We start from the raw sequence: 25050 nt of genomic DNA on the forward strand, positions 1-25050 counted from the left end.
CCTGTACTACCTCAATGTACTGTGTAATGAATTGATCTGTATGAACGGTATGCAAGACAAGTTTTTCACTGTACCTCGGTACAAGTGACAATAATATTCCAATTCAGTTCTTTGATAATCATGATTTTTCTTTAACATATCCATGCTGGTCTTCATTTATTAATCTGTATTTCTTTAGTTTTGTTCCACATTAATGTCAGTCACCTCAGTATTGATAACAGACCAATTGCCCTGTAATTGTTAGGTTTATCTTCTTTTTAACATTGGCAATTTTCCAGTTCACTTCCACCATTTCGATGAGCATTAGAAGAATGCGGCCAGAGGCTCAGTAGTGTCCACCTTCAGTTCTCTCAGTAACCTAGTTTACCTCCGTTCCAGACTGTCTTGCTCTTCAGCTTTAAATACTGCCAATGTTTTAATTGTCTCCTTTTAGTATTTTAATCTTATCTCTCAATGACTTTCTCTGTAGCTGATAAGGCAGGAATAAAAGCAATGTAAAACAGAAAATTTTTAATTTTCAATAGTTCACATCCTTAATGAATTGGTCAAAGTGAATATCAATGTTGCATTTTGTGTTTCCTTCACACTTAGGTAAATCCTCCTGCAGAGCCACCACAGATCAGACTGAAGAGCATGGATGACAGCCAAAGTAAATTTGGTCAATTTAGAGCACATACTATAGCTTCCTCAACAAATGTGGGCACCATTCCAGTCAACCCCATGCTCAGCCCTGCAACACAAGTACCTGAGATTACTGCTCCTGCATCGGCATCGCAAGAACCAGCGGACCATCTGGATGAGGAGCTGGATTTTTTACTTCAATTAGAAACGCCTGTCAACAAGAATGATATTTCCTTAAAAGGAGCTAAGGATGTAGAAGTTCTCCATGATCCTGCAACTGTTAATATTTCAACTGGTGAGATGCTCAGTCATTAAAAGCACATTTTATTTTTAAATGGTAGGATTACTGATTTTGAACTTTTAATTCTAAATTAAATTTTATTTACAGCGTGGTAACAGGTCCTTCTGGCCCAACGAGTCCACGCCGCCCATTTTAAATCCAAATTAACCCACCCGTACATCTTTGCAGTGTGGGAGGAAACCGGAGCAAACCCACACAGACATGGGAGAACGTACAAATTCCTTACAGACAGCAACGGGAATCGAACCCCGATCGCTGGCGCCGTAATAGCGTCGCACTAACCGCTAGCATTAATTTATTCTGTTTGAATATAGATTCAACGGTCTAATTCTGCTCTCATGGTCTTACATGAATAATAATGGTATTTGATCTTTATTGAGTATATTTTCCATACATGTGAAAATGGTAAGTTACAATATAATGCATATGATAAATCAAGTTGCACTTTATGAACTTGGTGTTTTATTTAATTTGATATTTGGGGGAAAAAGTAAGAAAACAGGTAATCACACCCTCATCTATGAGCGAATAATTGTAAATGAGATAGTATTTTCTTCTGGTGGATGCATGTTTCAACTTGGAGTTGTTTTTGTGGAGGCTGGTTTACATTCCTTTTTTTATATATTGTCATGACATTATGATTTTTCCTTTTGAACAGACTCGTCTGGTGCAGAGGTGATAGACAATACAAATTCACAACCAACTGTAACAGCTAAGAAGCTTGACCCTGAGGAGGAACTTGAAGATTGGTTAGATAGCATGATATCGTAATGTTACCATGACAGTCTTGCAAGTATGTGAATGCTGATGAACAGTACTTGACTCTAAACACAACTGTGGCATTGCATTTCCTTCACAAAGCATTCAGTCAGATAATTGCTTCAACAGCATGATGTTGACGATGAGTTTGGGCATTTCTTAATGTTTGCTTACAAATACTGCCAGTTGGGTACCAGGATTAATGTTTACCCTTAGCTAATGAAAATATGTTCAGTTCATTGAATGGCTTAGATTCAGCAACAGAATTCTATGTAAAAGGAGACTACTGTTCAAAGAGTAATGGAAAAGGTAAAATCCATGAGATCCCTTGGTTTGTTACTTTGTTATTATCTCAGTAAAGGAGTAAGTTACACATTAATAAAATGCCATTAAGCAAAGAGATTCATTTTAAGAACTTTGATTATCTATGTGTACATCAGATCTGGTGCCATTCACATTAATGGAATTACAGTAGGTTCAATAAAAGATCTTTGCATAGATTGGTTCAAACAAAGCGATTTCACATTCATGGCCAAAGGAATATTTATTCTGTCTTTTCTGTTACAGAATGATGCACTGTCATTATTCTCAGATTAAACAAAGGCATACTTTAAAAAAAAGGATACTTTACTGAATTTCAATTGCTTTATTTCAAAACTGTGCATTAAATTGCAGTTAGCACGGTTGAATTATTTAAAACTGAAGCTTTCAGATTGTGATTAGTTTTAATTTGAAGAAAAGATGTACAACTAAGCACACAACCAATGCACAAGAAAGGGTTATAGAATTTCATGAAATTAAATGCCATATCCAGAAAAACTTTGTAAATTAACAGCTCAGCTGCTGCCTTGGCGAACAGAGATCAGTCTACAGCTTCGTACAGCGTACAGTAAGACTCAACAATGTGAACAAACTGAACAAATTCTAACTCAGCTATTTTTGTTTTGAGGAGCATAAACTAGAAAACAGAACATACAAGTTGTTGCTTAGCATTGGCTACAGGTAAGGCACAATTTCTTTTGGTGCTTTCTTGCAATTTATGACGATGTGGTTCTGTTTAATCAGTTAGCCAGAAGCCACAGAAGGGTTTAACTTCAATATCTTTATAGCACTTCGAATTCTGTTAAGTATTACACTTTGTATGTATACTTAAAAGTTGAACGTCACTGTGTTTAAGACGGTTGTATTTTCAACACTTTTCACATTTGTTTTTATTTTGACTTGGAATAGTAAATATTCGTTTGCTCTATTTTCCATTATACATTCATGCCAAGTTCCATGTGCTCAGTAAGTAGGTAAGTTCAAGCAGTGTTTTCATTTATCCAAGCTGATCCTCATATTGTTTACGGAAACAGTCTCCAGCAGGGAAAAAGTCCCAACAGCGCTCTTGATACATCTTCCATACAAAAGACTCCTTAAATTGATTGATCAAAATTATATTACATGCATGGACAATTTCATATTTTACTATTAAAATTAATTTTACATTATATACAGCTCAACCAGTCTATGTCACCATTTATACTCCACTTGAACCTACTGTCTTTGCTTATCTAAACCTTTATTCCCATCTCCATTTATTAATGTCCACCTCTGGTTTGTTGTACTCCTCAGTATTAAGTATACACCCTCCACTTTGTATGACATGCACATTCAGAAATGTTGTTTTTCATTTCAGAGTCTAAAATACAAACGTTGATTGTGATCAGCAGTGGTCCCAACATGTTCTCTGGGAACACCATGGCCCACCTTCCATTTTAACTAACTTTTACTCCCACTCTCTGCTTTCTGTCTTGAAGCCAACTAGTAATCCATCCTGTTACTTGTCCCCTGTATCTACACTTCCGACATTATTAATTTATTACAGCACACCTTATCAAAGACCCTTTGAAAACAATATATTATTGTATTACATTAGCATTGTTTACTCTTGCCATTTCCTCAAAAATTTAAGGTTAATCTTGCAAGATTTTCCTTTCTAAATCCATGCTCTGTCATCCACTGTTGGCTCTGGGTATTTTCTCCTTGGTGGTTGGAAGCATAACGACTGTTTTATAAATGCCCTGATACGCTCCATCCCCCTTTCTGAAATATAGAAGTTGCATTAGCTACCTTCTAGTTCACGAACCCTACCCCTTGTTCCAGTGAATTACTAAATAAAGGTCATTATGTCTTTACCATCTCTTCCTTAGATTCTTTAAAAATGTGTGGATCCCATCCAGCAGGAACAGGGGTTTTATCCTCAGAGTTTCATTTGCTTATTTATCTACTTTTGCTATTCTAAATGCACTCATTTCATTATCCAGTGTCATGTCCACTGACTAAACCCTGAAGCAAAGTACTGGTTTAATATTTCTGCCATCTTGTATTGTTAACAATATTGTCCTTCTAGCCCTATTTTCATCCCAACCATCTGTTTCTGGAAAATATTTTATCTTATTCCTCAAGAATGTAATTTCATAATTACTCATTCTCTTCTGCATTGTTTTGGTTACATCTTCCCCAATCCTTTCATCTCTCTTATCATATACTGGATATATACTTTCTATATCTTCAGCTGTTCCTTCATCCATGAAGTCTCGTGAGAATTTAATATTTTCCTGTAGCAGAATATATTCTTCCCGCAGTCTGATGAACCCTATTTTAAATGTTGATTGCCCTCAGTGTTGCCCATTTTATCTTCACAATTCTAATCTCGCTCACTCAATATCAGCCTTTCTCCAATCTACAAACCTGGTTTTATTCATGCTCGTATCCTTCTGTATGAGCATCTTAAAAAATATTGTGTCGCCTTGATGTTTCCCTCTTATTTCTTTGGGTCATTTCCCATTTCTGGATCCAATATCAAATACTCCTTAATTGGGTTATTTACATAATGAGTTAGAAAGAAGTCCTGCATATTATTATAGTTGCTCTTTTCCTGTCCAATTAATAACGTTTACAATGCTAATGTAGTTGAAATTCCAATATGACTGATCATTATTATATCTTAACTCATTTCTCTAATTTATCTGCATATTTAAATAGCACTTGATCAGCTGAAAGACTGGTTCTATGCTGTATGACTGTATTTCACTGGTGTAGTCATTTTTAAATGGACTTTCTCTCACATTTAACAATCCCATGTGTCTCTGGTTCTGTGACTTCAGTTGCCACGTGTGCTCTCCTTTCTTCCATTTCCCTGTTCCGTTTATACATAGGCTGCTTTCTCCACCCCTTACCACAGCTTTAATGGTAATGTTACATAACAACTACGCCAGTATCTTTGAATGGTCCAATGGAATATCTGTGAATTGATTACAGCATTTGTGACTCGCTATGCAAGTTCTTGATGCTAAATTTAATCCAAAAATATCTCTTATTGTGTAAGTTACTGCCTTCAGTCTCACTTCCTTACTCCCTCCCTTATTTCAATTATTTTCCAAAGTTCCACCAAAACATTTCGAGAAAATGTATATTCCATGAAGACACAATGGATTAAAGAGGAGAAATCATATTGAAAAAGAATGCAGAGACTTTTGCCCTTCCCCAGATTTCAAGTAAAACAAAAGTGGCTAAACAAAGGCAATTTACTCAACAATTTCTGCTGTTTGTTCAATCTATTTCTCTTGCCTATCTGCCCTTGCTCCCCTCTCCCACCCTTCCCCCTCCCCTCCTCCTCCTTACTTGACCAGTGTGTTCAGTTTCATCTTTATTAATGAGGTACATCATGAAGAATCTGAAATGGAAAAAAAGTTTTTAATTCTAGTGAGTTTGCGTAAACTGCATCCTGCAGTTCCTTTCTGCTCATGGCGCGATGCAGAATAGTGAGTCATACAGCACGGAACCTGGCCCTTCGGTCCAACTCATCCATGCACCCTTCCCTGCTTGATGACATTCTTCCCATAGCTTGGCAATCAGGACTACACACAATACTCCCAGTGCAGTCTCACAGCTATAATGTGATGTCCCAGCTCTTGTATTCCATGCCCTGAATACCCTCTTCACCACTTGGAATTATGTAGCTACCCCTTGGTCTCTCTATTCTAGAACACTCTTCAGGACTGTGCTATTTACTGTTTAAGTCCTGCCCTGGTTTAACTTCCCAAAATGCAACATTTTAGACTTGTGCATGTTAAATTCCATCTGCCGTTCCTTGGCCCATTACCACCCAACTTGGCATCAACCGCAACCTCACTAACCATGTCAGCGACATTCTCATCCAAATCATTAATAAAGATGACAAACAAGAGGGGATGCTTGCAGCACGGATCCTTATGGCATACCACTAGTCACAGGCCTCCAATCTGAAAAACACCCTTCACTACCACCCTCTGCTTCCCACCATCAAGCTAATTTTGTTACCAATTGGCTAGATCCCATGTGCTCTGACCTTCTGGACCAGCCAAGATCTTGTCAAAGGCCTTGCTGTGACAACATCTACCAACCCTGCCCTTGTTGAGCCTCTTGGTCATCTCTTCAAAAGAATTCACTCAGATTCATAAGACACAATTTCCCCTGCACAGAGCCATGTTGACTATCCTTAATCAGTCCTCATCTTTCCAAATGCAGATAGATTCTGGCTCTCAGAATCCCTTGCAGTAACCTTCTCACTACTGATGTTAGGCTCACTGGCCTGTGCTATTTGGTGTTGCCCAGTTCATGAGATAGAGTTTGGCTAACTGTATGGAAAAGATGCATGGAATTAGATGGCTTCAAAATACAGGTTAAAAGAGTTAAAAATGAAGAAAATTATGTCTGTAATGAGCATCTCAGAACAGTAACATCTCAAGAGGCCAATTGGCCTCCTTTTGAATCAATACCAGCCCAACTTAAGAGCAATGCATCTAATTCACTTCTCCTTCTATTGGCCTTGTAGGTTCTTTAAGATGTTTACTCAGCTCCCTTTTGAACCTGTCTCCATTACTCTCTCTAGCAATACATTCCAGACCCACCTCATTAACTGTTCAATTTTTGTTGAATGGTCTTTGACTGCAATGAGCTGTCAAAATGCCTAAAGGGCAGTCCCTTGGGACCTGATGCTTAGAACTCAATTTAAATCATGGAGGCACAAAAGATTGATATAGCCGTGGTGATCATATGGGTCAGATCAAGCACAACCTGGCAATATGAAGCTGATGTTTAAAATGACAGTATTGTATCTGCTAGAACTTGGCCAACAATTTGAAAAATAAATTTTACCGTGTTTAGTGCTTTAATATGCTGTGAACATGAAAATCTATCATATTGGGCTGCAGTGGGATGATGATGCATTTCTGCCCTGATTGACTGGATGTAAACAGTGCTCAGACCCGCTTTGCTGGCAATAGCAGTGAAATGGCCACAACTGTCATGCTGATCTCTCTCATTTGACTATTTTTTTTTGGAAACCCATCTCTGTTGACAGTATAAAGTCTGCTGTTTGCCAGGCAGCTACTTTCCTTACAATAGCCAGTTCCCCTCCATTTCTGCTTTGATGTTAATGGCACTCAAAAGTGCACAAATGTGAAATGTCCTAAATTGATTTGACATCTCATTTATAGCATTAATTTCAGAAGTCAAATTCAGTTCACTTAGAAAAATGTAGATCAAATCTTCTGAAAGCTGTGACTTGGAACCTTATGTCAGACTAAATATCTTTACAACAATTATTCATCAGAGCATGTCGTTTAGTTATCTCCCCATTTTAGGCTGATCATCCCGTCTTTACACAATGTCAGTAATAACCTAGTGCCAGGATACAGGTTTGGGGGCTTTTGTATTTATGTGGTCTTTATTCTACTGATTATTCTCTGAAAAACTCAGGTCATTGAGAGACTTTTGTTTCTGACATTCAAGAGCATTTAAGAAATTATTTTTGTTTAGTTTTAATCCATTTTAATAATCACTAGAAAGAAGTATTATTACTGTAGACCCATAAAATTAAAAAAAAACTTATTCTTATTCCTCACAGCCAAACATCCACCATTTGAATGGTCTAACCTGGCACAGGATTCAGCTATAGATTGCACAAAAATCTCATCAGCCTCTTATTCTGTTTTTGGAGCCCAGTGGAGGTGAGGAACCAAGAAAAATACTAGAGTATTTAATTCGGGACTGCAAGCAAAACCCACCAAAATTTGGGCCATTTTTTTTTCCAAGCAGTTAGATAGAGTTCTTTGAGGAGGTGACCAGGAAGATTGATGAGGGCAGTGTGGTGGATGTGGTTTACATGGATTTTAGTAAGGCGTTTGATAAGGTTCCTCATGGTAGGCTTCTTCAGAAGGTCAGAGGCCGAGGGATCCAAGGAAGCTTGGCTGTGTGGATTAGGAATTGGCTTGCATGTAGAAAGCAGAGGGTTGTGGTGGAGGGAGTGCCCTCGGATTGGAAGGCAGTGACTAGTGGTGTCCCGCAGGGATCGGTTCTGGGACCTCTACTTTTTGTGATATTTATAGATGACTTAGATGAGGGGGTGGAGGGCTGGGTTAGTAAGTTTGCGGGCGACACTAAGATAGGCGGTGTTGTGGATAGTGTGGAGGGCTGTCGGAGCTTACAGAGGGATATTGATAGGATGCAGAGCTGGGCTGACAAGTGGCAGATGGAGTTCAATCCGGAGAAGTGTGAGGTGGTACACTTTGGAAGGACAAACTCCAGGGCAGAGTACAGGGTAAACGGCAAGGTACTTGGCAGTGTGGAGGAGCAGAGAGATCTGGGGGTTCATATTCACAGTTCGTTGAAAGTTGCCTCACAGGTGGAAAGAGCAGTTAAGAAGGCCAATGGGATGTTGGCTTTCATAAGTCGCGGGATTGAGTTTAAGAGCCGTGAGGTTATGATGCAGCTTTACAAAACTCTAGTTAGGCCACACTTAGAGTACTGTGTTCAGTTCTGGTCGCCTCATTATAGGAAGGATGTGGAGGCGTTGGAGAGGGTGCAGAGGAGATTTACCAGGATGCTGCCTGGATTGGAGAGTATTGAATATGAGGAGAGGCTTAAGGTGCTAGGGCTTTATTCACTGGAAAGGAGGAGGATGAGAGGAGACATGATAGAGGTATATAAAATATTGAGAGGAATAGATAGAGTAGACAGTCAGCGCCTCCTTCCCAGGGCACCAATGCTCAAGACGAGAGGGCATGGCTTTAAGGTTATGGGTGGGAGGTTCAGGGGAGATGTCAGAGGGAGGTTTTTCCACCCAAAGAGTGGTTGGTGCATGGAATGCACTGCCTGGGGTGGTGGTGGAGGCAGATACATTGAACAGGTTCAAGAGCTTGTTGGATAGGCATATGGAGGAACGTGAGATAGAGGGATATGCGGGAGGAAGGGGTTAGGTAGTGTGAGGGTGGTCTGATGGACGGCACGACACGGTGGGCCGAAGGGCCTGTTTTGTGCTGTATGGTTCTATGGTTATTTCTTTGGTTCTTTCAATAGTTTATACTTTAAACTTTTGAATTATTGGCTTCCTTCTGACAGGTTCCCATTCCTCATAGGAAGACAGGTCCACTCTCCTTCCTTCATGTGACTTAGTTATCTTTACATAAATTTTAAACACCGTACATATACAGCATTTCATACTCACAGGTAGTTTGCAAGGTTGTGCTCTTGCAAAGTATGTATCTCAAAACCATGCGGTGTTGTGTCAAAGTAGTCATTGCCAATTCCACAAATAAAGCATTTGGTCTAGGACAGAATGAAAGAACAATCATTGATTCCAGTCATTATTCACAATGGTTGTCTTATCCCCTTTGCAACATTATTAATGTGTAACATTTTTTTTACTTGTTAGTTTATAGCATGTTTTTGTATTGATAGTTCTTGCAATTATGCAGCACAAGAAAACAAACTTGCCACTGCACATGAAACTTCCTGGCCTGACACTGGTGTCAACATACTTTATGAGCAACACAGCAGGTTCTACAGCCTCACGGCTCCAGAGACCCAGGTCTAATCCTGACCTCTGGTGCTGTTTGTACATTCTTCCAGTTTCCCTCAGGTGCTCTGGTTTCTGTCCATATCCCAAAAGTGTGTTGGTTGGTCGGGTTATAGTCTTACTTTAATTTACTCCTTAACAAAGGTGGGTAGTAGGACAAATGGGGAGTTTTCATGGCTATGTGAGAAAGAATAGGTACAGGGAAATGAGTGGGAGATGGGATTGCTCCAAGAGAACTAAATAAACACCACCTAATGTCAGGAGATTAAAGAGGAGAATCAATTGCAAGCTAAACACACCTCCATGTCTTCTCGTACTTGCTCCTGTTGGTCTCTCAGCTCCCCAAAAGCATCAATAATCAAACCTAAATCACAGAAAGTGATAGTGTAAGCAATGTACTAACAGTTTATGGATTACATTGCACTAATACCAGACACTCATTCAAAAACAAATTTGCATGTTCCTGAAAAAAGGCAACATTTTGTGGCCAAAATCAGATGAAATTTGACTTAACTTTAATAGACATAGTCTGATGCCAAGTGTTTTGCTCAAAGCAAAGCGCAGGATTAACTGTCACTATTAATTGAGGTAATATGATATGCATTAATTTGTTCCACATATTTTGATTGGCACAATCTGTACAAAATTTCTTTGTAATTTTTCAGCCTTTCAAATGTTCCATGAAATAGTTTATATACACAATTTTATAATGTTGTTAAAGTTATATTCTTGACCAATAACTTTGTAAATTCTATGAGAAACTTATCTTTTTTTAAAAAAATCACATTACTCACGTCACAAAGTCCCCAGACCAAAACAAGCATTATAATTTCAGGACAAATACAATCCCTTTTTGTATCATTTTACCCTTCAATGCCACTCACCTTGTGTATTTCAAATTTGGTTTAATAATGGTCATCTTATATTTGTGGTCCCTACTTTTGCTCTCACAGGCAATTGGAATCCTCTTTACATCAACTCTATCAGAGGCCTTTCCAGAGAGAAGAGCCAACCCTAAACCTGTCACTTCTGCTTTCATTTTAGCATATATTTTTGCATTCTCCTTAGTGTCTCTATTTCCTCTAATGACAAGGAGACCAGCATCGTTCACAGAAGTCCAAGTGTAGTCTGGGAATGGTACTATTTATTAGGTGCTGGACATTTAAAAGTAAGGAAACATGGTAGAAATTTGTTGAAACTCTGTGTGTTTCTCAAAATGTCCAGAAGTGAAGAGTGAATAAAGCTCATCAAGATACGTTTTTGAAAGGATTATTGAAAACAAATTCTATCTCAAAATTTCCTTGTGATAAGAAAACATACCCTGAATAATGGCTAGTAGGATGACAATGACAAAGAAGAAGAATGTGATGTCAAAGATAATTCGGTACATTTCAGAAGGATCACCAGCAGGATCTTCAATTTCATCTCCAATGCCACCTCCAGCTCTTACACCCACATACATATGGAACAAATAGCACTGAAAATGAAAGAAAGCATTGTCATAACCTTGTCAGAGTTTGTCTGCATTGTCAAAGACTTAACTGTGTTTTAAAGGCGGGAAGCACTGAATTAAGACAGAAAGGCATAAAGTGAGTCATTCTTTGAATCCGTGTTGCAGTTTCAAGGTCCATTAAATATTTTGTTGACTATTTATTTGATGCTGCAGCAATGGTTCACATGCCAAATTCGCTTTACCATTTCTGGGTTGGAGATGTGGAAATCATCAAGTGTTCCTATCTATCTTATGAAAAGTGAGCATGTGTTTGTGTATCGCTATGTGATTAACGCATGGTGACACACACTAGGTTTTGCAGATGATCGCAAAGATTGAAGATAATGGAAGGCTGCTAGTAGCTGATGAATAATACCCCATCATAAAACTCCACTTACTCCCCATGGGAGGGGATGGAGAAGGAAATCGAAAAATCTATTCAATGATACTGCATTTACACTCAAATGCCAATAGATGAGAATTATAACTAAATCACATATGATACTGAACATGGATGGTGGCAATAATAGCATCAAAAACAATTAAAACAAAATTCAACATGACTGGAAATAACATCTGGATAATAAACTATGTTACATAGAAGATCTGTAAATGAAATAGTAATTATATTATAACGAACTGGTAATTGCTCGAAGCAAACATATAATGTGACTTCTGCCTTATGAACACAAAGTACATTAAGCTCATCTAAGGATCATAACTGAGTGAGGTAATGTCTGTGGCACTCATTTAAATAACTTATTACCCACTTTACATTTCTGGGCTTTGCACTATTCTGGAAATGAATTTCTACAGCAATTTCAGCACAAGTATACCTAAAAGTGAGCTCCCAATGATAACAGCATAATGTTCACTTGCACTTACAATTCCCAAGATAAAAAAGCAGCAAGACCTGAGTTAAGATCAGACTCAGGCTGGTATAAGCAAGCATACGTGTGCCTTCAACACCACTTCCTCTTGACATTCTAGGTATTACCACTGTCAAATGATAATGCAGTTCACTAATACCCTGGAAATCAGAAACTTAACTGGATCAGCAACATAAATATATAGCTTTAAGAGCAGGTCAGTAGTTGGTATTCTGCAGCGAGTGACTCACTTCTGCACTTCCGAACACCTTCCTGACATCTACATGTCATGTCAGGAATGTCTTGGAAAACCCCTGTCTGGATGAGTACAGGTCCAACAACATTTAAGAAGCTTGAAACGACATGATAAACAGAGTTTGATCAGCACCTTGTTCCCACATTAACACACTCTCCTTCCACCATCTTTGCCTGAGGGGTGCAATGCAAACCATTGACAAAATTCCGTGCAGCAACTCATCAAGACACCTCCGACAGTGAGTTACAACCTCCTAACCTGTACCACCAGGAGGGAAAAGTGCATTGAGCACTTGGGAACATCACCATTGCCAATGAATTCCTCCAAGTTGCACAACAGCCTGATATGGTTGTAAAGAGTCAATCCTTTCTAGTCACTGGTTCAAAATCCTGGAACTCCCAGCTGAAGAGTACTTTAGCCATAGTGACAGTGCTTTCCATTTGTGAATAGCAAAAATAAGGTACTAATAAATAAACACATACCGTCATCATATCATCACACTTCATATCTGGTTCATCTTCATCTTCGCTTTTGTTGTAGAATTTGCGGAAGAAGTTGAAAGCAACCACTGTGTACAGGTACACGACGACTGCCAGGAGACCAACAGTCAGCACAAGCTGCACAAAGGAATGGAGCAAGGTTTAAAGTGACTCAATGCCAATTAAAGGGTCCTGATCTATTTAATTCCCTCTAGGTACTTATATGAACCAAAGGGAGAAGTACTATTTGATGACCCTGAATAAGGTATACATTACAAAAGGCAAGTTAAATTACAGTTCACAGAGGCATTGGAAGAACACAGAGGCATTGGAAGAACACAGTGGGTCAGGCAGCATCTATGGAGGGAAATGGGCAGTCGACGTTTCGGGTCAAGAGGACTGGAAAGAAAGAGGGGAGAGCCATATAAAAAGGTGGGGGGGGGGGGAGGGCTGGAGGGTGATAGTTGGATCCAGATGAGGGACATGATAGGCAGGTGAGGGAGGAGAGTGGGAGTGATGTAAGAAGCTGGGAGGTGATAGGTGGAAGTGACAAAGGGCTGAAGATGATGGACTGTGATAGGAGAGGGCAGTGGACTGACGTGTAACTAAGAAATAGTGGTTAGTATTCTACTTAACGCTCTTTTTGACTTACGACCTGGAGGTCGGTGACCGGTGGTGTTCCGCTGGGATCTGTTCTGGGACCGCTGTTCTTTGTGATTTTTACAGATGACTTGGATGAGGATGTGGAAGGGTGGGCTAGTAAGTTTGCTGATGATACAAAGGTTGGTGGTGTCGTGGATAGTGTAGAAGGTTGCTATAGATTACAACAGGATATTGATAGAATGCAGAGCTGGGCTGAGAAGATGGAGTTCAACCCAGATAAGTGTGAAGTGATACACTTCGGGAGATCGAATCTGAAGGCAGAATACAAGGTTAATGGCAGGACTCTTAGCAGTGTGGAGTAACAGAGGGATCTTGGGGTCCATGTCCATAGATCCCTCAAGGTTGCCACACAAGTTGATAGGGTTGTTAAGAAGGTGTATGGAATGTTGGCCTTCATTAGTCGGGGTATTGAGTTCAGGAGCCACGAGGTAATGTTGCAGCTCTATAGAACTCTGGTCAGACCACACTTGGAGTATTGTGTTCAGTTCTGGTTGATTCATTATAGAAAGGATGTGGAAGCTTTAGAGAGGGTGCAGAGGAGATTTACCAGGATGTTGCCTGGATTGGAGAGCATGTCTTATGAGGATAGGTTGAGCAAGCTCAGGCTTTTCTCTTTGGAGAGGAGGATGATGAGCGGTGACTTGATAGAGATGTACAAGATGATAAGAGGCATTGATCGATTGGACAGTCAGAGACTTTTTCCCAGGGCGACAATGGCTAACACAAGGGGGCATAATTTTTCAGGTGATTGGAGGAAGGTATAAGGGGGATGTCAGGGGTAAGTTTTTTTTAAACACAGAGTGGTGGATGTGTGGAACACACTGCCAGCAGAACGACATTTAAGAGACTCTTAGGTAGACACATGAATGATAGAAAAATAGGGGGCTATGTGTGAGAGAAGGGTTAGATAGATCTTAGAGCAGGATAAAATGTTGGCACAACATTGTGGGCCGAAGGGCCTGTACTGTGCTGTAATGTTCTTTTAAAACCGAGAAGAGTACAAGTAATTTTGTTAAATTTACCTCTACTTGGGTAAATTTAATTCATCAAAAATAACTTCTGGTATTAGGCTTAGCAACTTACTTCAAGTCAGAATGTAGAAAGACACATTTTCTCGAATGCATAAGCTGTGATCAGAACAGCTTGACTTAAACAGGAGTTACATAAGACCCAGTGCTACTTTCAGACACATGATCTGAATATCCCTTTTTCTGCTTTTACCAATGTGGGGGTTAGAATTCCTCCAACACATGTATATTTAACCTGCCATTTTGTAGATGAAAAATGGGCACCACACTGTCAGAATTGAAAGAAGATGATCTAATATGGTAATAACAAAATAGGGAATGCCATGAAAAAGATATTAAGTTAAATGCCCTCAGTGATGCAGTTCTCTCTAGAAATTGCTGGAGGTCAAGAAAATTGCAAATAATACACCACTTCTCAATGAAGGGAAGTAGGATAAATCTGGCAGGTACACATCCAGGCCTGTCAGAAACCTTCAGAATCAACACAAACTTATTGAAGGCAAATCATGCTTGATACATTGATTGAGTTGATTAAGCAAGGTAATGGGCAGTGTTAATGATGGTACAGTTGATACTGCACAATTCAACTTTCAGAAGACATTTGATGAAACACCTTATTACTAGACATTAGCAAAATTGAAGCTCTGGGAGTTAAAAGCACGGTGGAAGTCTGTATACAAAATTGGCTAAATGACCAATGAATAGTGATGAGAAGCTTTTAAGATTGGAAGAAAATAAAGAGGACTTAAAATTCAAAAACTGCTGGTGAAAATTGGAAATATAAACAGAAACTCTGATGTAACTAAGAAAATTGATGAAGGCAATACAGGAGACATGGTTTATGTGGACTTTAGTAAGGCTGACAAGGTCCCGCATGGTAGGCTGGTCCGGAAGATTAAGGCACAAGGGATCTGAGCCATGTTGATAAACTGTATCTAAAATTGGCTTGGTGGTAGGAGGCAGAGGCGGATGGGTGTTGTGTTTTTCTGACAGGAAGCCTGTCACAAGTGGTCTACCACAGGGATCAATACTGGGAGCTTTATTATTTGTAATATCAATAACTTAGATGAGAATTATCAATCATTTGGATGAGAATATACTGTAGGTGGTCTGAATCGTAAGACAACATGAAAATTGGTGGAGTTGTAGATAATGACGAAGGTTGAATAATAGGATATAGCAGAATATAGATCAGCTTAAAAGTTGGACAGATCAGTAGCAGATGAAATTTAATGCAGGGAAAAGTGTGAGTTAATCCACTTTGCAAAGTCAAATTCTAGTGTGACATATAGAGTAAATGTCAGGGACCTGAGAAGCATTGATGTACAGAGACACCATAGGGTGCAAGTCCATAGCTCCCTGAAAGTGCAACACAGGTGGAGAGGGTAGTGAAAAAGGCACTTGGTATGCTTTCCTTCACAGGCCGAGGCACTGAATTGGGGTGACATGTTGCAGCTGTACCAAACGTTAGTTAGATCTCAATTGGAGAATTGAATATAGTTCTGGTCACCACACTACGGGAAGGGTGTGGTAGCAACAGAAAAAGTGCAGAAGAGATTCACCAGGATGTTGCCTGGAATGGAGGGCTTTAGTTATAAAGAGGGATTGGATAGACTAGATTTATTCTCACTGGAATAAATAGGCGAGATAATGAGAATGTTTTTCCCAGTGCAAAGGGAGTCTAGAACTAGAGGGCACAGGTTTAAGGTGAGAGTGGAGAAATTTAAAGGAGACCTGAGGGATAAGTTTTCCACGCAGAGGGTGGTGGTTATCTGGAACGAGCTGCCAGAGGAGGTGGTGGAGGTAGATACAATTACAGTGTTGAAAAGGCATATGGACAGGTACTTGAATAGGAAAGGCAAGGAGGGATACAGGCAAATGGGATTAGAGTGGATAGGCACCATGGTTAGCATGGATGAGGTGGGCGGAAAGGACTTGTTTCTGTGCTGTACACTTCTATGATTCTATGAAAAACTCAGCAAATCAGGCAGCATCTGTGGAAACAGTTAACGTTCTGATGAAGGATATTCAACCTGAAAAGTTGACTCTGTTTCTCTTTCCACAGATGTTGCCCGATCTGCTGAGCGATTCCAGCATTTCTGTTTTTAAATAAACACTACTGTCTTCCAGGCTGGATATTGAGCACTTTATGATACATATTAATGACAGGGGTTGGATATACAGGGCAGAGCATAATTTCAGGGTTTTTTGGACTTATTGAGAAGCTCAAAGATACATACAACAGCACACCTCAGGAAAGCAGACATAACGTGAATTAGGAAGAAAATAATAATGGACAAAATATATCCACAGTTGTCAGGGAAAATGAAAAGGAACAGTATAAATTCAATATTCTTCTTAAGTGGGTGCAGTATATTGGGGAGAGGGTAGGGATGACAAGACAAGTGGATTGGGTTTAAATTCAGCATTTTTAATTGATTGTTCACAGGATATGGACATCAATGGCAACGCCAACATTTGTTGTCCATCCTCTACATTGAAAGAGTGGTGGAAGTGGATGCTGTGATCAAAAATGATAAACACTGGAAAGAGAAATACTTGCAGAGCTCTGGAGGAGATACTTAGTGACCTGGCATAAGCATGATGGGACGAATGGCATCCCTCTAAGCTCTTATTTTCTTTATTTTCAAGGATACATTCAAATTTTGGTAAACAAGTTTTGTTTCAGGAAACTCTTCACACAAAGAACGACAAAAATATGGATGAGGCTTCCAGTAATTAAAACATGGAAGATGAATAATTTACATGAACATTAAGATGTGATTGGTGTGAGTCCAGTATCTTTACTGATGTTTGTGCTAAAATGGGCCAAATACCTTCCTCATCTGAATATATCTTGTGAACCTTCTTAAACGCAAATCAACCAGACAGCTGGAGGATCAGAAATGTTACAATACCCATGGAAAAAAGGGAGGAGGAATAAACCCAACAAGCATAGGTCAAACAATCTAGTATTGGTAGTAGAGCTAACGCAGTTAAAGGTATGTCATGTTTAACTGAATGGATTTTATCCAACGTGTATAATCCTATTTCCAATATGTGATTAAAAACAAAATGTTTGGATCTACCTTTTTCAAACTATTACAAATTTCATGTAAACATTTACAATAGTTTTTCAGATCTTTCAAGATTGAAAATGTCAAGGCATTAATCATGGCTTCTGTTTTATAGTTCTCACCTGCTTCCCATTGTGTGTTACAGATGACAATATCGTACGCAGTGTCTTAAAACCCATAGCAATATCCAGCAAGTGGGCAGCAAAGAAGAAGTTGTTGTAGTGACCCAAAATGGACATGGTTGTGTACCAAGCCAGATACAAAAATGACTGCAAATAGAAATTATAGTAGAGAATTTGCATTACAAATCCTTAGGAAACAGTTGATTATTGCAATTAAAATACTTGACTTATTTTGAAGAAGAAAATTTCTTGTAACTTTGATTTAAGACAAAAGCCATTTAAAGAAATAGTTATGTCAGTGATGTGATATTGTTTTTGAATCCTTGGTTTATCATTCATTTATCAGTTTCCTGGGTCATAGTTGTAATATCTTGTCAACTGTATTGAACACCAGATGTCACATCCAGAATGGTAAGCATTTTGTCCAAGTCACTGCAATGCTGTGAGTTGTGGCTAAAAAAAAGCACCAACATTAGTTGTGTGTTTCAGACAGGTGCCTAGCTTTAGAACCTCAGTTCTAGAATTATAAGATACAAGAGCAGAAATGTTGAATCCTTACAAAATTAGGAAGAGAGATTTGTAATTAAGACAAACATGGGATAAATTGTAAAGTATAGCTCAAGGAACAGGAAAAAAACATCAGGTAAGAAAAATAAAGTAGGGATGGGAAAGAGAAAGATGGATGAGCAGAACTTCGTAATTTAGAATTCAAACTGTCATTTTATTTGAATTACTTTATTGCAGAAATTAAGTTACTTTTAACAATGCAGAGTAAAGGATTTAAGTGTATTTTCAGCACTTTCCTTTGAACTGAGTTCTTTGAAACAAAGCTGACCAACTTAGACTGTAGGGTTAGATTCTTTCAAAACGTAACTCATGTCACTTTTAAATAGAACATTGTTGGATAATTGAATAAATCAGTAATAGTAACATTAAACCTATTTACATGGTAAGAGGAAATCATAATCAGATTTGCACAAAACAAGCCTCATTTTATCAGGTAGAGAAGATGCACATATCTAGAAATGGAAGCATATTAAGTCAAATTAGTATTTGCTTTTGTTTGTACTCACATTGTCAGTGAACACAACTCCAAGTTTCCAAATATGGTATTTTAAATCGATGGAACTCAACCTACAAATAAACCAAAATGAAATGTTGAAATGTTCAAAAGTTTCTTTTTCAATTTTCTTTCTCAGTTTTCTTTCTGACAAAGACTTTTCTTCCTTCAAGTGTTATTCCAAAAGCTGTTGATGGCCTTGAGGGTGCTGGCCTGATATCTCACAGATAACTTGTAACTCGTTTTAATTGTTATATAAACTGTTAGTGGAGCAAATTTATGATTCAGGATATCTAACTCAACATTTCATGCAATGTATGTGGATATCAGGAAAGAAGACCATTTTGGGAGGTCTACCGAGGGTCAGACATGCACCATGAATGGTGAGGCCCTTGGGAGTACTAGGAAACAGAGAGACCTTGGTATACTAATGATCTCTAATGGTGGCAGGACAAGTGGATAAGATAGCGGGGGAGGCATACAGGAGGCTCGCCTTCATTACCCGGGGCATACAATATAACACAAGAGCTTAGAGGTCATGGTATGACTTCACAAAACAGCTGGCATATTGTTTGTAGTTCCGGTGCCACACTATAGGAACAACATGATTGCATTGAAAAGGGTGCAGAGAAGATTCACCAGAACGTTGCCTGTGATGGATAGGCTAGGCTTACTCTCCTTGTAGTGTAGGAGGCCAAGGAAGGGCCAAACAAAATTATGAGAGGATAGCTAGTAGAAGATCTTTCATTATAGAATAAGTGTCTTTAACCACGGCATACAAGTTTGGGATAAGGGGTAAGAGGTTCAGAAGGGATCTGAGAAAGAATTTTTTCACCAGAGGGTGGTTGGAATCTTGAACACACTGCCTGAGTGGATGGTGGAGGTAGGTACTCTCACAAGATCTGGACTTGAATCTGGACGCCATAGAAGGCTAATGGGCCAAGTGCTGATACATGGGATTATTATGGATGAGTACTTGATGGTTAGCATGGACAAGGTGGATGACGAGTGCTGTATGACACTATGACTCAAGAACAAAGTCATACAAATCTTTCTGTCCATTATAATTCAAGTTTGACAAATCTTTTGCAATTTTTGTTTTGAGGTTGTAACTGGCAGAATAGATAAGGATGAAACAGGTGATGTGGTGTATTTGTCCAGAAAGCCTTTGACCAGATGCTACTTAAAAGACCACTAACAAAGTTACAGTGCGTGATATTGGAAGTAGTATACTGGCAGGAATTGAGGATTAGTTAATAGACAGAAAACTGAGAGTCAAGATAAATGGATTATTTTAGGGTTGTGAGTGTGTGACCAGTGGAGTGCCACGGAAATCAGTGCTGAAGTCTCAGCTGATTACAGTCCTTAGTAATAAGGAGATCAATTGAAATATATCCAAGTTTGCTGATTATACTAGAGGTTAAAGAGATAAGGAGTGGGGCAAGCAAGGACATGAAGAAATCTGCAAGTAAGGGTAAAAATATTACAACTGGAATACTGCTAGACTGGAATAAAGTGGTAATATGGGCTGTCAGGAGGATGTGGAGGCCTCTGGAGAATGAACCGGCCGAGTGAATGACAGAGACGTGGCAGGTGGAATATAATATGGAAAAACATGAGGTCAACCACTTCGAAAGAAAAAAAATCGGAAGGTAGAATATTGTTTTAATCATAGATTAAGAGATGTTGATGTTCAGGAGAAACTGAAACACTGAAAGTTAATATACAGACTCAACAAGCAACTAGGAAGGCCATAATTGCAAACAGGTTTGAGTCAAAGAGAAGGCATTGGGCCCTGGTGAGGCTGGATCTGGAATATCATGTACAGGTCAAGTCTCCCTGCATAAGGAAGGACGTAATTGAAATAAAGGGAGCACAGAAAAAGTTCATGAGATAGATTCCTGGGTTGGTGTTTTTTCTCTATGAGAGATTAAGTAGACTAGGCACATATTGTTTGAGGTCAGAAGAATGAAAGTGATCTCATTGAAATATTCAAAATTGTAAGGGAGTTTGACAGGGTAGATATGATCGATGTTTACCCTGCTGGGCTGTCTAGAACGGGGTGTCAGTGCCCCAGAGAAAGAGATCATAAACAGTTCTTCATTCTTATGGTTAGATGCACAATGGCTTGCCCTGTTCACACAGGTCCAAGACGCCCTGTTCAGATGCTCTGCTTTTAAAATTCACTCTTCGAAAGTCCACAGGAAAGAGCAACTACAAGTCTAATTTTACAGCAAATTCCATCCATGTTTGATCTTGGGCATCTACAAACTATACAATCACAGAGGACAATTAGTGTAACATCCATTTAAAATAGAATTATTGAATACTTTTAGACAACGTTCCCCTTTTGCACAAATGTGTTTGAACACATGGTAAACTAATGTGCCAAGCTGAAAGTTAATTATGTTGTTCTAATCAAATTCAGCATAAATTTGTAAGCTCTGAAAATATTTTAAGCTATATTTTGATTCCTTCTCTATGAGAAGGAGTTAAACAATAGGGGTTCAAAAATCACTCACCAGGATAACAGTGTTGCTTCTTGTTCTGGGGCCTTTTCAATGGGACTAAAATCTAAAGAACTTTTGTCCACACCCAAGAGCTCAGCAATCCGTTCAACTCCATAAAGGTCTCCATACTTATTAATAACCTGAGAGAAAACAAAGATACCTGTATGCAAACAAATTCAGGTAATTTCAACGAACACAAATGAATTAATATTACATCGAAATGTCCCATGGCACTTCGTAATAGGGAAGGAGCAGTTTCTTGACTACAAACAAAAATAGGAGATGCATAATGTCACTGATGAATAGCATGTACAGCCATGGGATAATTGAGACTGAGGTGGTTAATGTGTTAAAGCATATTAACCAGAAGGACTGGGTAGGAGACCATAACATTGGGTATCCCTTAACTTGATGCTGCCTTGAGATTTCCAGGCATTTCAACAAGGTTCATTTAGTGTTTCTGCCTGTTGTAGGAGCAAGTTGGTGTATTTAGTCATTTATGACATTAATCCTGCATTTCTGATTTTGTTTTACTTTGGCTGAGTTGCACTCATTTGGATTACAGCTAAAGACAGCATTGCAGCTAAGCCTTATTTCTGCTTTCAGGAATGTTGCAACAAGGATTGATTGGAGATCTTTGGCCATTTTTTATAGACTTCTGTCACCTGGTCATTACCACAAGTTTCTCTCTGGTGGAGGGTGGGTGGGGTGCACATGCTAAGGATTATGAACAGGCCTTTGAAACTAAATTTCGAGTGCTGTGTCCATTCACTGCTGAGACACAAGGTGGTGGTGGTGGTGGTGGTGGTGGTGCAGGGGAAGTGGGAGGGTCAGAGAAATTGGTTGTTATATTCTTAATTGACATTTCATTGTGACACTAAGTGACTGGTGCTGCCTTTTGTATGAGATCTGAAATTGAGATATTTTTCCTGCACTTTCAGAGATGGTGGATGTTAAAGATTTTGTGAAACAATCTGGAGGTTCAGGAGGTCTTTACGATATCCTGACCATCAATGCTCCCTCAACAAATACCATCAAAGTAGAATAATTGTTCATTTGCTGTTTATGAAACACCATGGTATGCAAAATGACTTACAAATTTATTCTAATGATAAGGATGATAGTACGACGTAACTAACTCTAAGTACTTTAGTATATCTGAAGCTATGATTAATGCTACGTGAACAGTCTGCAATTATTAGTGACCCTGGTCAATGTTGCTTACCTTTCTTTTGACAAACTTGTCCCAATAATTGTTGGGGAAGGATCTGCAATAGCACAGGAAATAGTTAGTTCAATGGAAAGTGTGTAATTTCAATCGATGGCTAGTTCCTCTTGGCTATTTAAATTCAATGCTCACCCTCTGCCCCTCATCAAAAGAAATTTTCACTTTTGGTGATGGCATCAGACAAGTAGCTTCAAATTGATCATTCTTGTACCCACTGAAGTCAAAAGTAATGTGCATGAGGGTTGCCAGTCTTAGATCAATAAACATATTAAAACATTTAAATATCTAGAAGTAAATGATACTAGCTCATAAACAACCTTCATTGAAACTTACAAGCAGTGATAGGTTTTGAAATCACAAGGTGCAGCCGTGTTAAACAAAGACCATGCTACATTACAGTGGCGCACAGCGCGGAATCACTTGACACAAGTGGTCTGGAATATATCACTGTATTAATACAGACAATTATTGTTTTCTCAACATGTATATGGACATAGATGTAGTAGTTTGAAAAAATTTGTTATGGGGCCTCACCAGTACGCAGATCTGTGAATAGCAAATCAGTGGATAATGAGGACTGAGTGTAATTGGCATTGCACGGGGAAGAGATGTTCATCTTCACTGAATGCACAATCATTTTTAACCAGCAATGAAGTCATGGGATGTGAATGGTTCTTTTTGCTCTGCACTGCTGTGGGGAGATGATAAAAGGAGGGAGGAGGGAAAAAAAGAGCTCTTTTGCACCTGTTCATTGTGGTTCTGGTGGACATCAGTGAGCGGGTTATCTATCCACAAATTGCTGTGCAACCCAAGGAACCATAAGTAAAGGCAACTTTTGACAATAAAACAAGCTCTTCAGAACCACAGCTTATTTTTTATATTGCTACTGATGAATCAAATGGACATGGCTCATGCCTTTGTGTGGACATGCAAACTACATTACTTGAATGGAGCTTTTCGTTTTACATACGGTGTGTTGATGACAAGGCGATCCCACTGTCCTTTAATGTCATCGTCAGACGGTTGCTCTGTTATGTACAGACCATCAAACTCCAGCTTTCTGGCAATCTCCTTTTCACGCTTGAAAACTACAAGAGGGACCTTTGAAGATATTAAATTAATAAAACCAGTTTCCAGTATTCAGTTGCACAAAGATTATTGTTATCAAGTAAAATGAATGTTTCAGTGTAAGCTCCAAATATTACTTGTTGACCACATAACCTTTGCTTTCAACCCTTGGGATTCATTCAGAATTGATGTTATTGCAATAACAACATCCATTTAGAAAATGCCTTCATTGTAACCATACTGTAACTAAATTTAGAACAGAATTGGTCCAGGTGAAATAAAGAACAGGAAGGAAAGTAGATTTTATAGCGCAGCCTGAAGGCCAGGAGAGTGGTGGGAAGGCAAATTAGTTTTTGGGTGCAAATTCAGAACTTTGGGTTTGGAAGCATGAGACATGGAAGTCAGTATTGGGACGAAGAAAAATTGATGCATAAAGCAGTCAAACTGGAGGAACTCAAAGGATTGTGGAAGATTATAGAGATAAGAGTCATAAAGTAATACAGCATGGAAACAGGCCCTTCGGCCGAACTCATCCATACCAACTATGGTGCCTACCCAACTAGTCCCATTTACCTGCATTTGGCCCATATCCCTCTAACCCCTTCCTATCCACGTACTTATCCAAATGTTATTATTAAACCTGCCTCAACCACTTCCTCCTGCAGCTCATTCCATATACACACCACCTCTGGGGGTCCTCTTTAAATCTTTCACCCCTCAACTTAAACCTATGCCCTCTAGTTTTTAGTTCTGCTATCCTGGGAAAAAGGCTATGTGTGTCCACCCTATATATACCCCTCATGATTTTATACACCTCTATAAGGTTGCCCCTCAGTCGTCTACATTTCAAGGAATGAAATCCTAGCCTTCCCAACCTCTCCCTATGACTTGAGTCCTGGCATCATCCTTGTAAATCGTCTCTACACTCTTTCCAGTTTAATCATGTCTTTCCCAAAACAGGGCAACCAAAAATATACACAATACTTCAAGTGCAGTCTCACCAACATCTTGTACACCTGCAACATAACATCCCAACATCTACAGTATACTCAGTGCCCTGATTGATGAAGGCCAGCGTGCCGAACGTCTTCTTCACCACCCTATCTCCCTGTGGTGCTGCTTTCAGTGAACCATGTACTTATACCCCTAGGTCCCTCTGTTCCACAACACTCCCCAGAGCCCGACCATTCACTGCACAAGTCCCACCCTGGTTTGACTGCCAGATGTGAAGGGACACATCTGAAAGCCATTGAGAGATTTGAACATGAGGAAAGGAGTTTTAAAATTGAGATATATTTTCCTACTGGAAACAAATGTAGGTAACTCCCACACAGGAGTGAGAGGTGATTGGGACAGTGCACAATAGTGTATATTTAGCATGAGATCAAGTTTACGCAAAGTGAGAGATGGAGGCCGAACTAAGAGAACATGGGGGTAACAAAACTTCAGTAAGGGTTTCCAGCGGCAGGTGGAATGAGGCAGGCATGGAGACAGCTAACATTATTTAGGTTGAAATAGACATCGTTTTAATGGAGAGAATAAAGGGTCAGAAGCTCAGTGCAAATAAGTTGCCATGGTTGCAACGTATCTGAGACAATAGCAAGTGAGGGCAATGGAATTGATGGCTGGGGACTG

At 39.2% G+C, this 25050-nt stretch overlaps 2 protein-coding genes across 2 annotated transcripts in view; one reads left to right on the forward strand and one right to left on the reverse strand.

Annotated features, from left to right (window-relative positions):
• Positions 1-2263, forward strand: part of aven (apoptosis, caspase activation inhibitor) — a 66872-nt gene extending 64609 nt beyond the window's left edge. Inside the window, exons 5-6 of the mRNA XM_052021165.1 lie at positions 592-916; positions 1581-2263. Of these exons, the coding sequence (XP_051877125.1) occupies positions 592-916; positions 1581-1693 (438 nt within the window). The 3' untranslated portion in view covers positions 1694-2263. The remainder of the gene's footprint in view (positions 1-591; positions 917-1580) is intronic.
• Positions 2264-2979: 716 nt separating this feature from the next.
• Positions 2980-25050, reverse strand: part of ryr3 (ryanodine receptor 3) — a 266715-nt gene continuing 244644 nt past the window's right edge. Inside the window, 11 exon segments of the mRNA XM_052015084.1 lie at positions 2980-3095; positions 5348-5399; positions 9213-9313; positions 9863-9927; positions 10884-11040; positions 12663-12797; positions 17550-17696; positions 18623-18683; positions 21132-21259; positions 22345-22387; positions 23318-23448. Coding sequence (XP_051871044.1) covers positions 3000-3095; positions 5348-5399; positions 9213-9313; positions 9863-9927; positions 10884-11040; positions 12663-12797; positions 17550-17696; positions 18623-18683; positions 21132-21259; positions 22345-22387; positions 23318-23448 — 1116 coding nt within the window. The 3' untranslated portion in view covers positions 2980-2999.

This window comes from Pristis pectinata, chromosome 1 (genome assembly GCF_009764475.1).
Source record: "Pristis pectinata isolate sPriPec2 chromosome 1, sPriPec2.1.pri, whole genome shotgun sequence".
NCBI lineage: Eukaryota > Metazoa > Chordata > Chondrichthyes > Rhinopristiformes > Pristidae > Pristis > Pristis pectinata.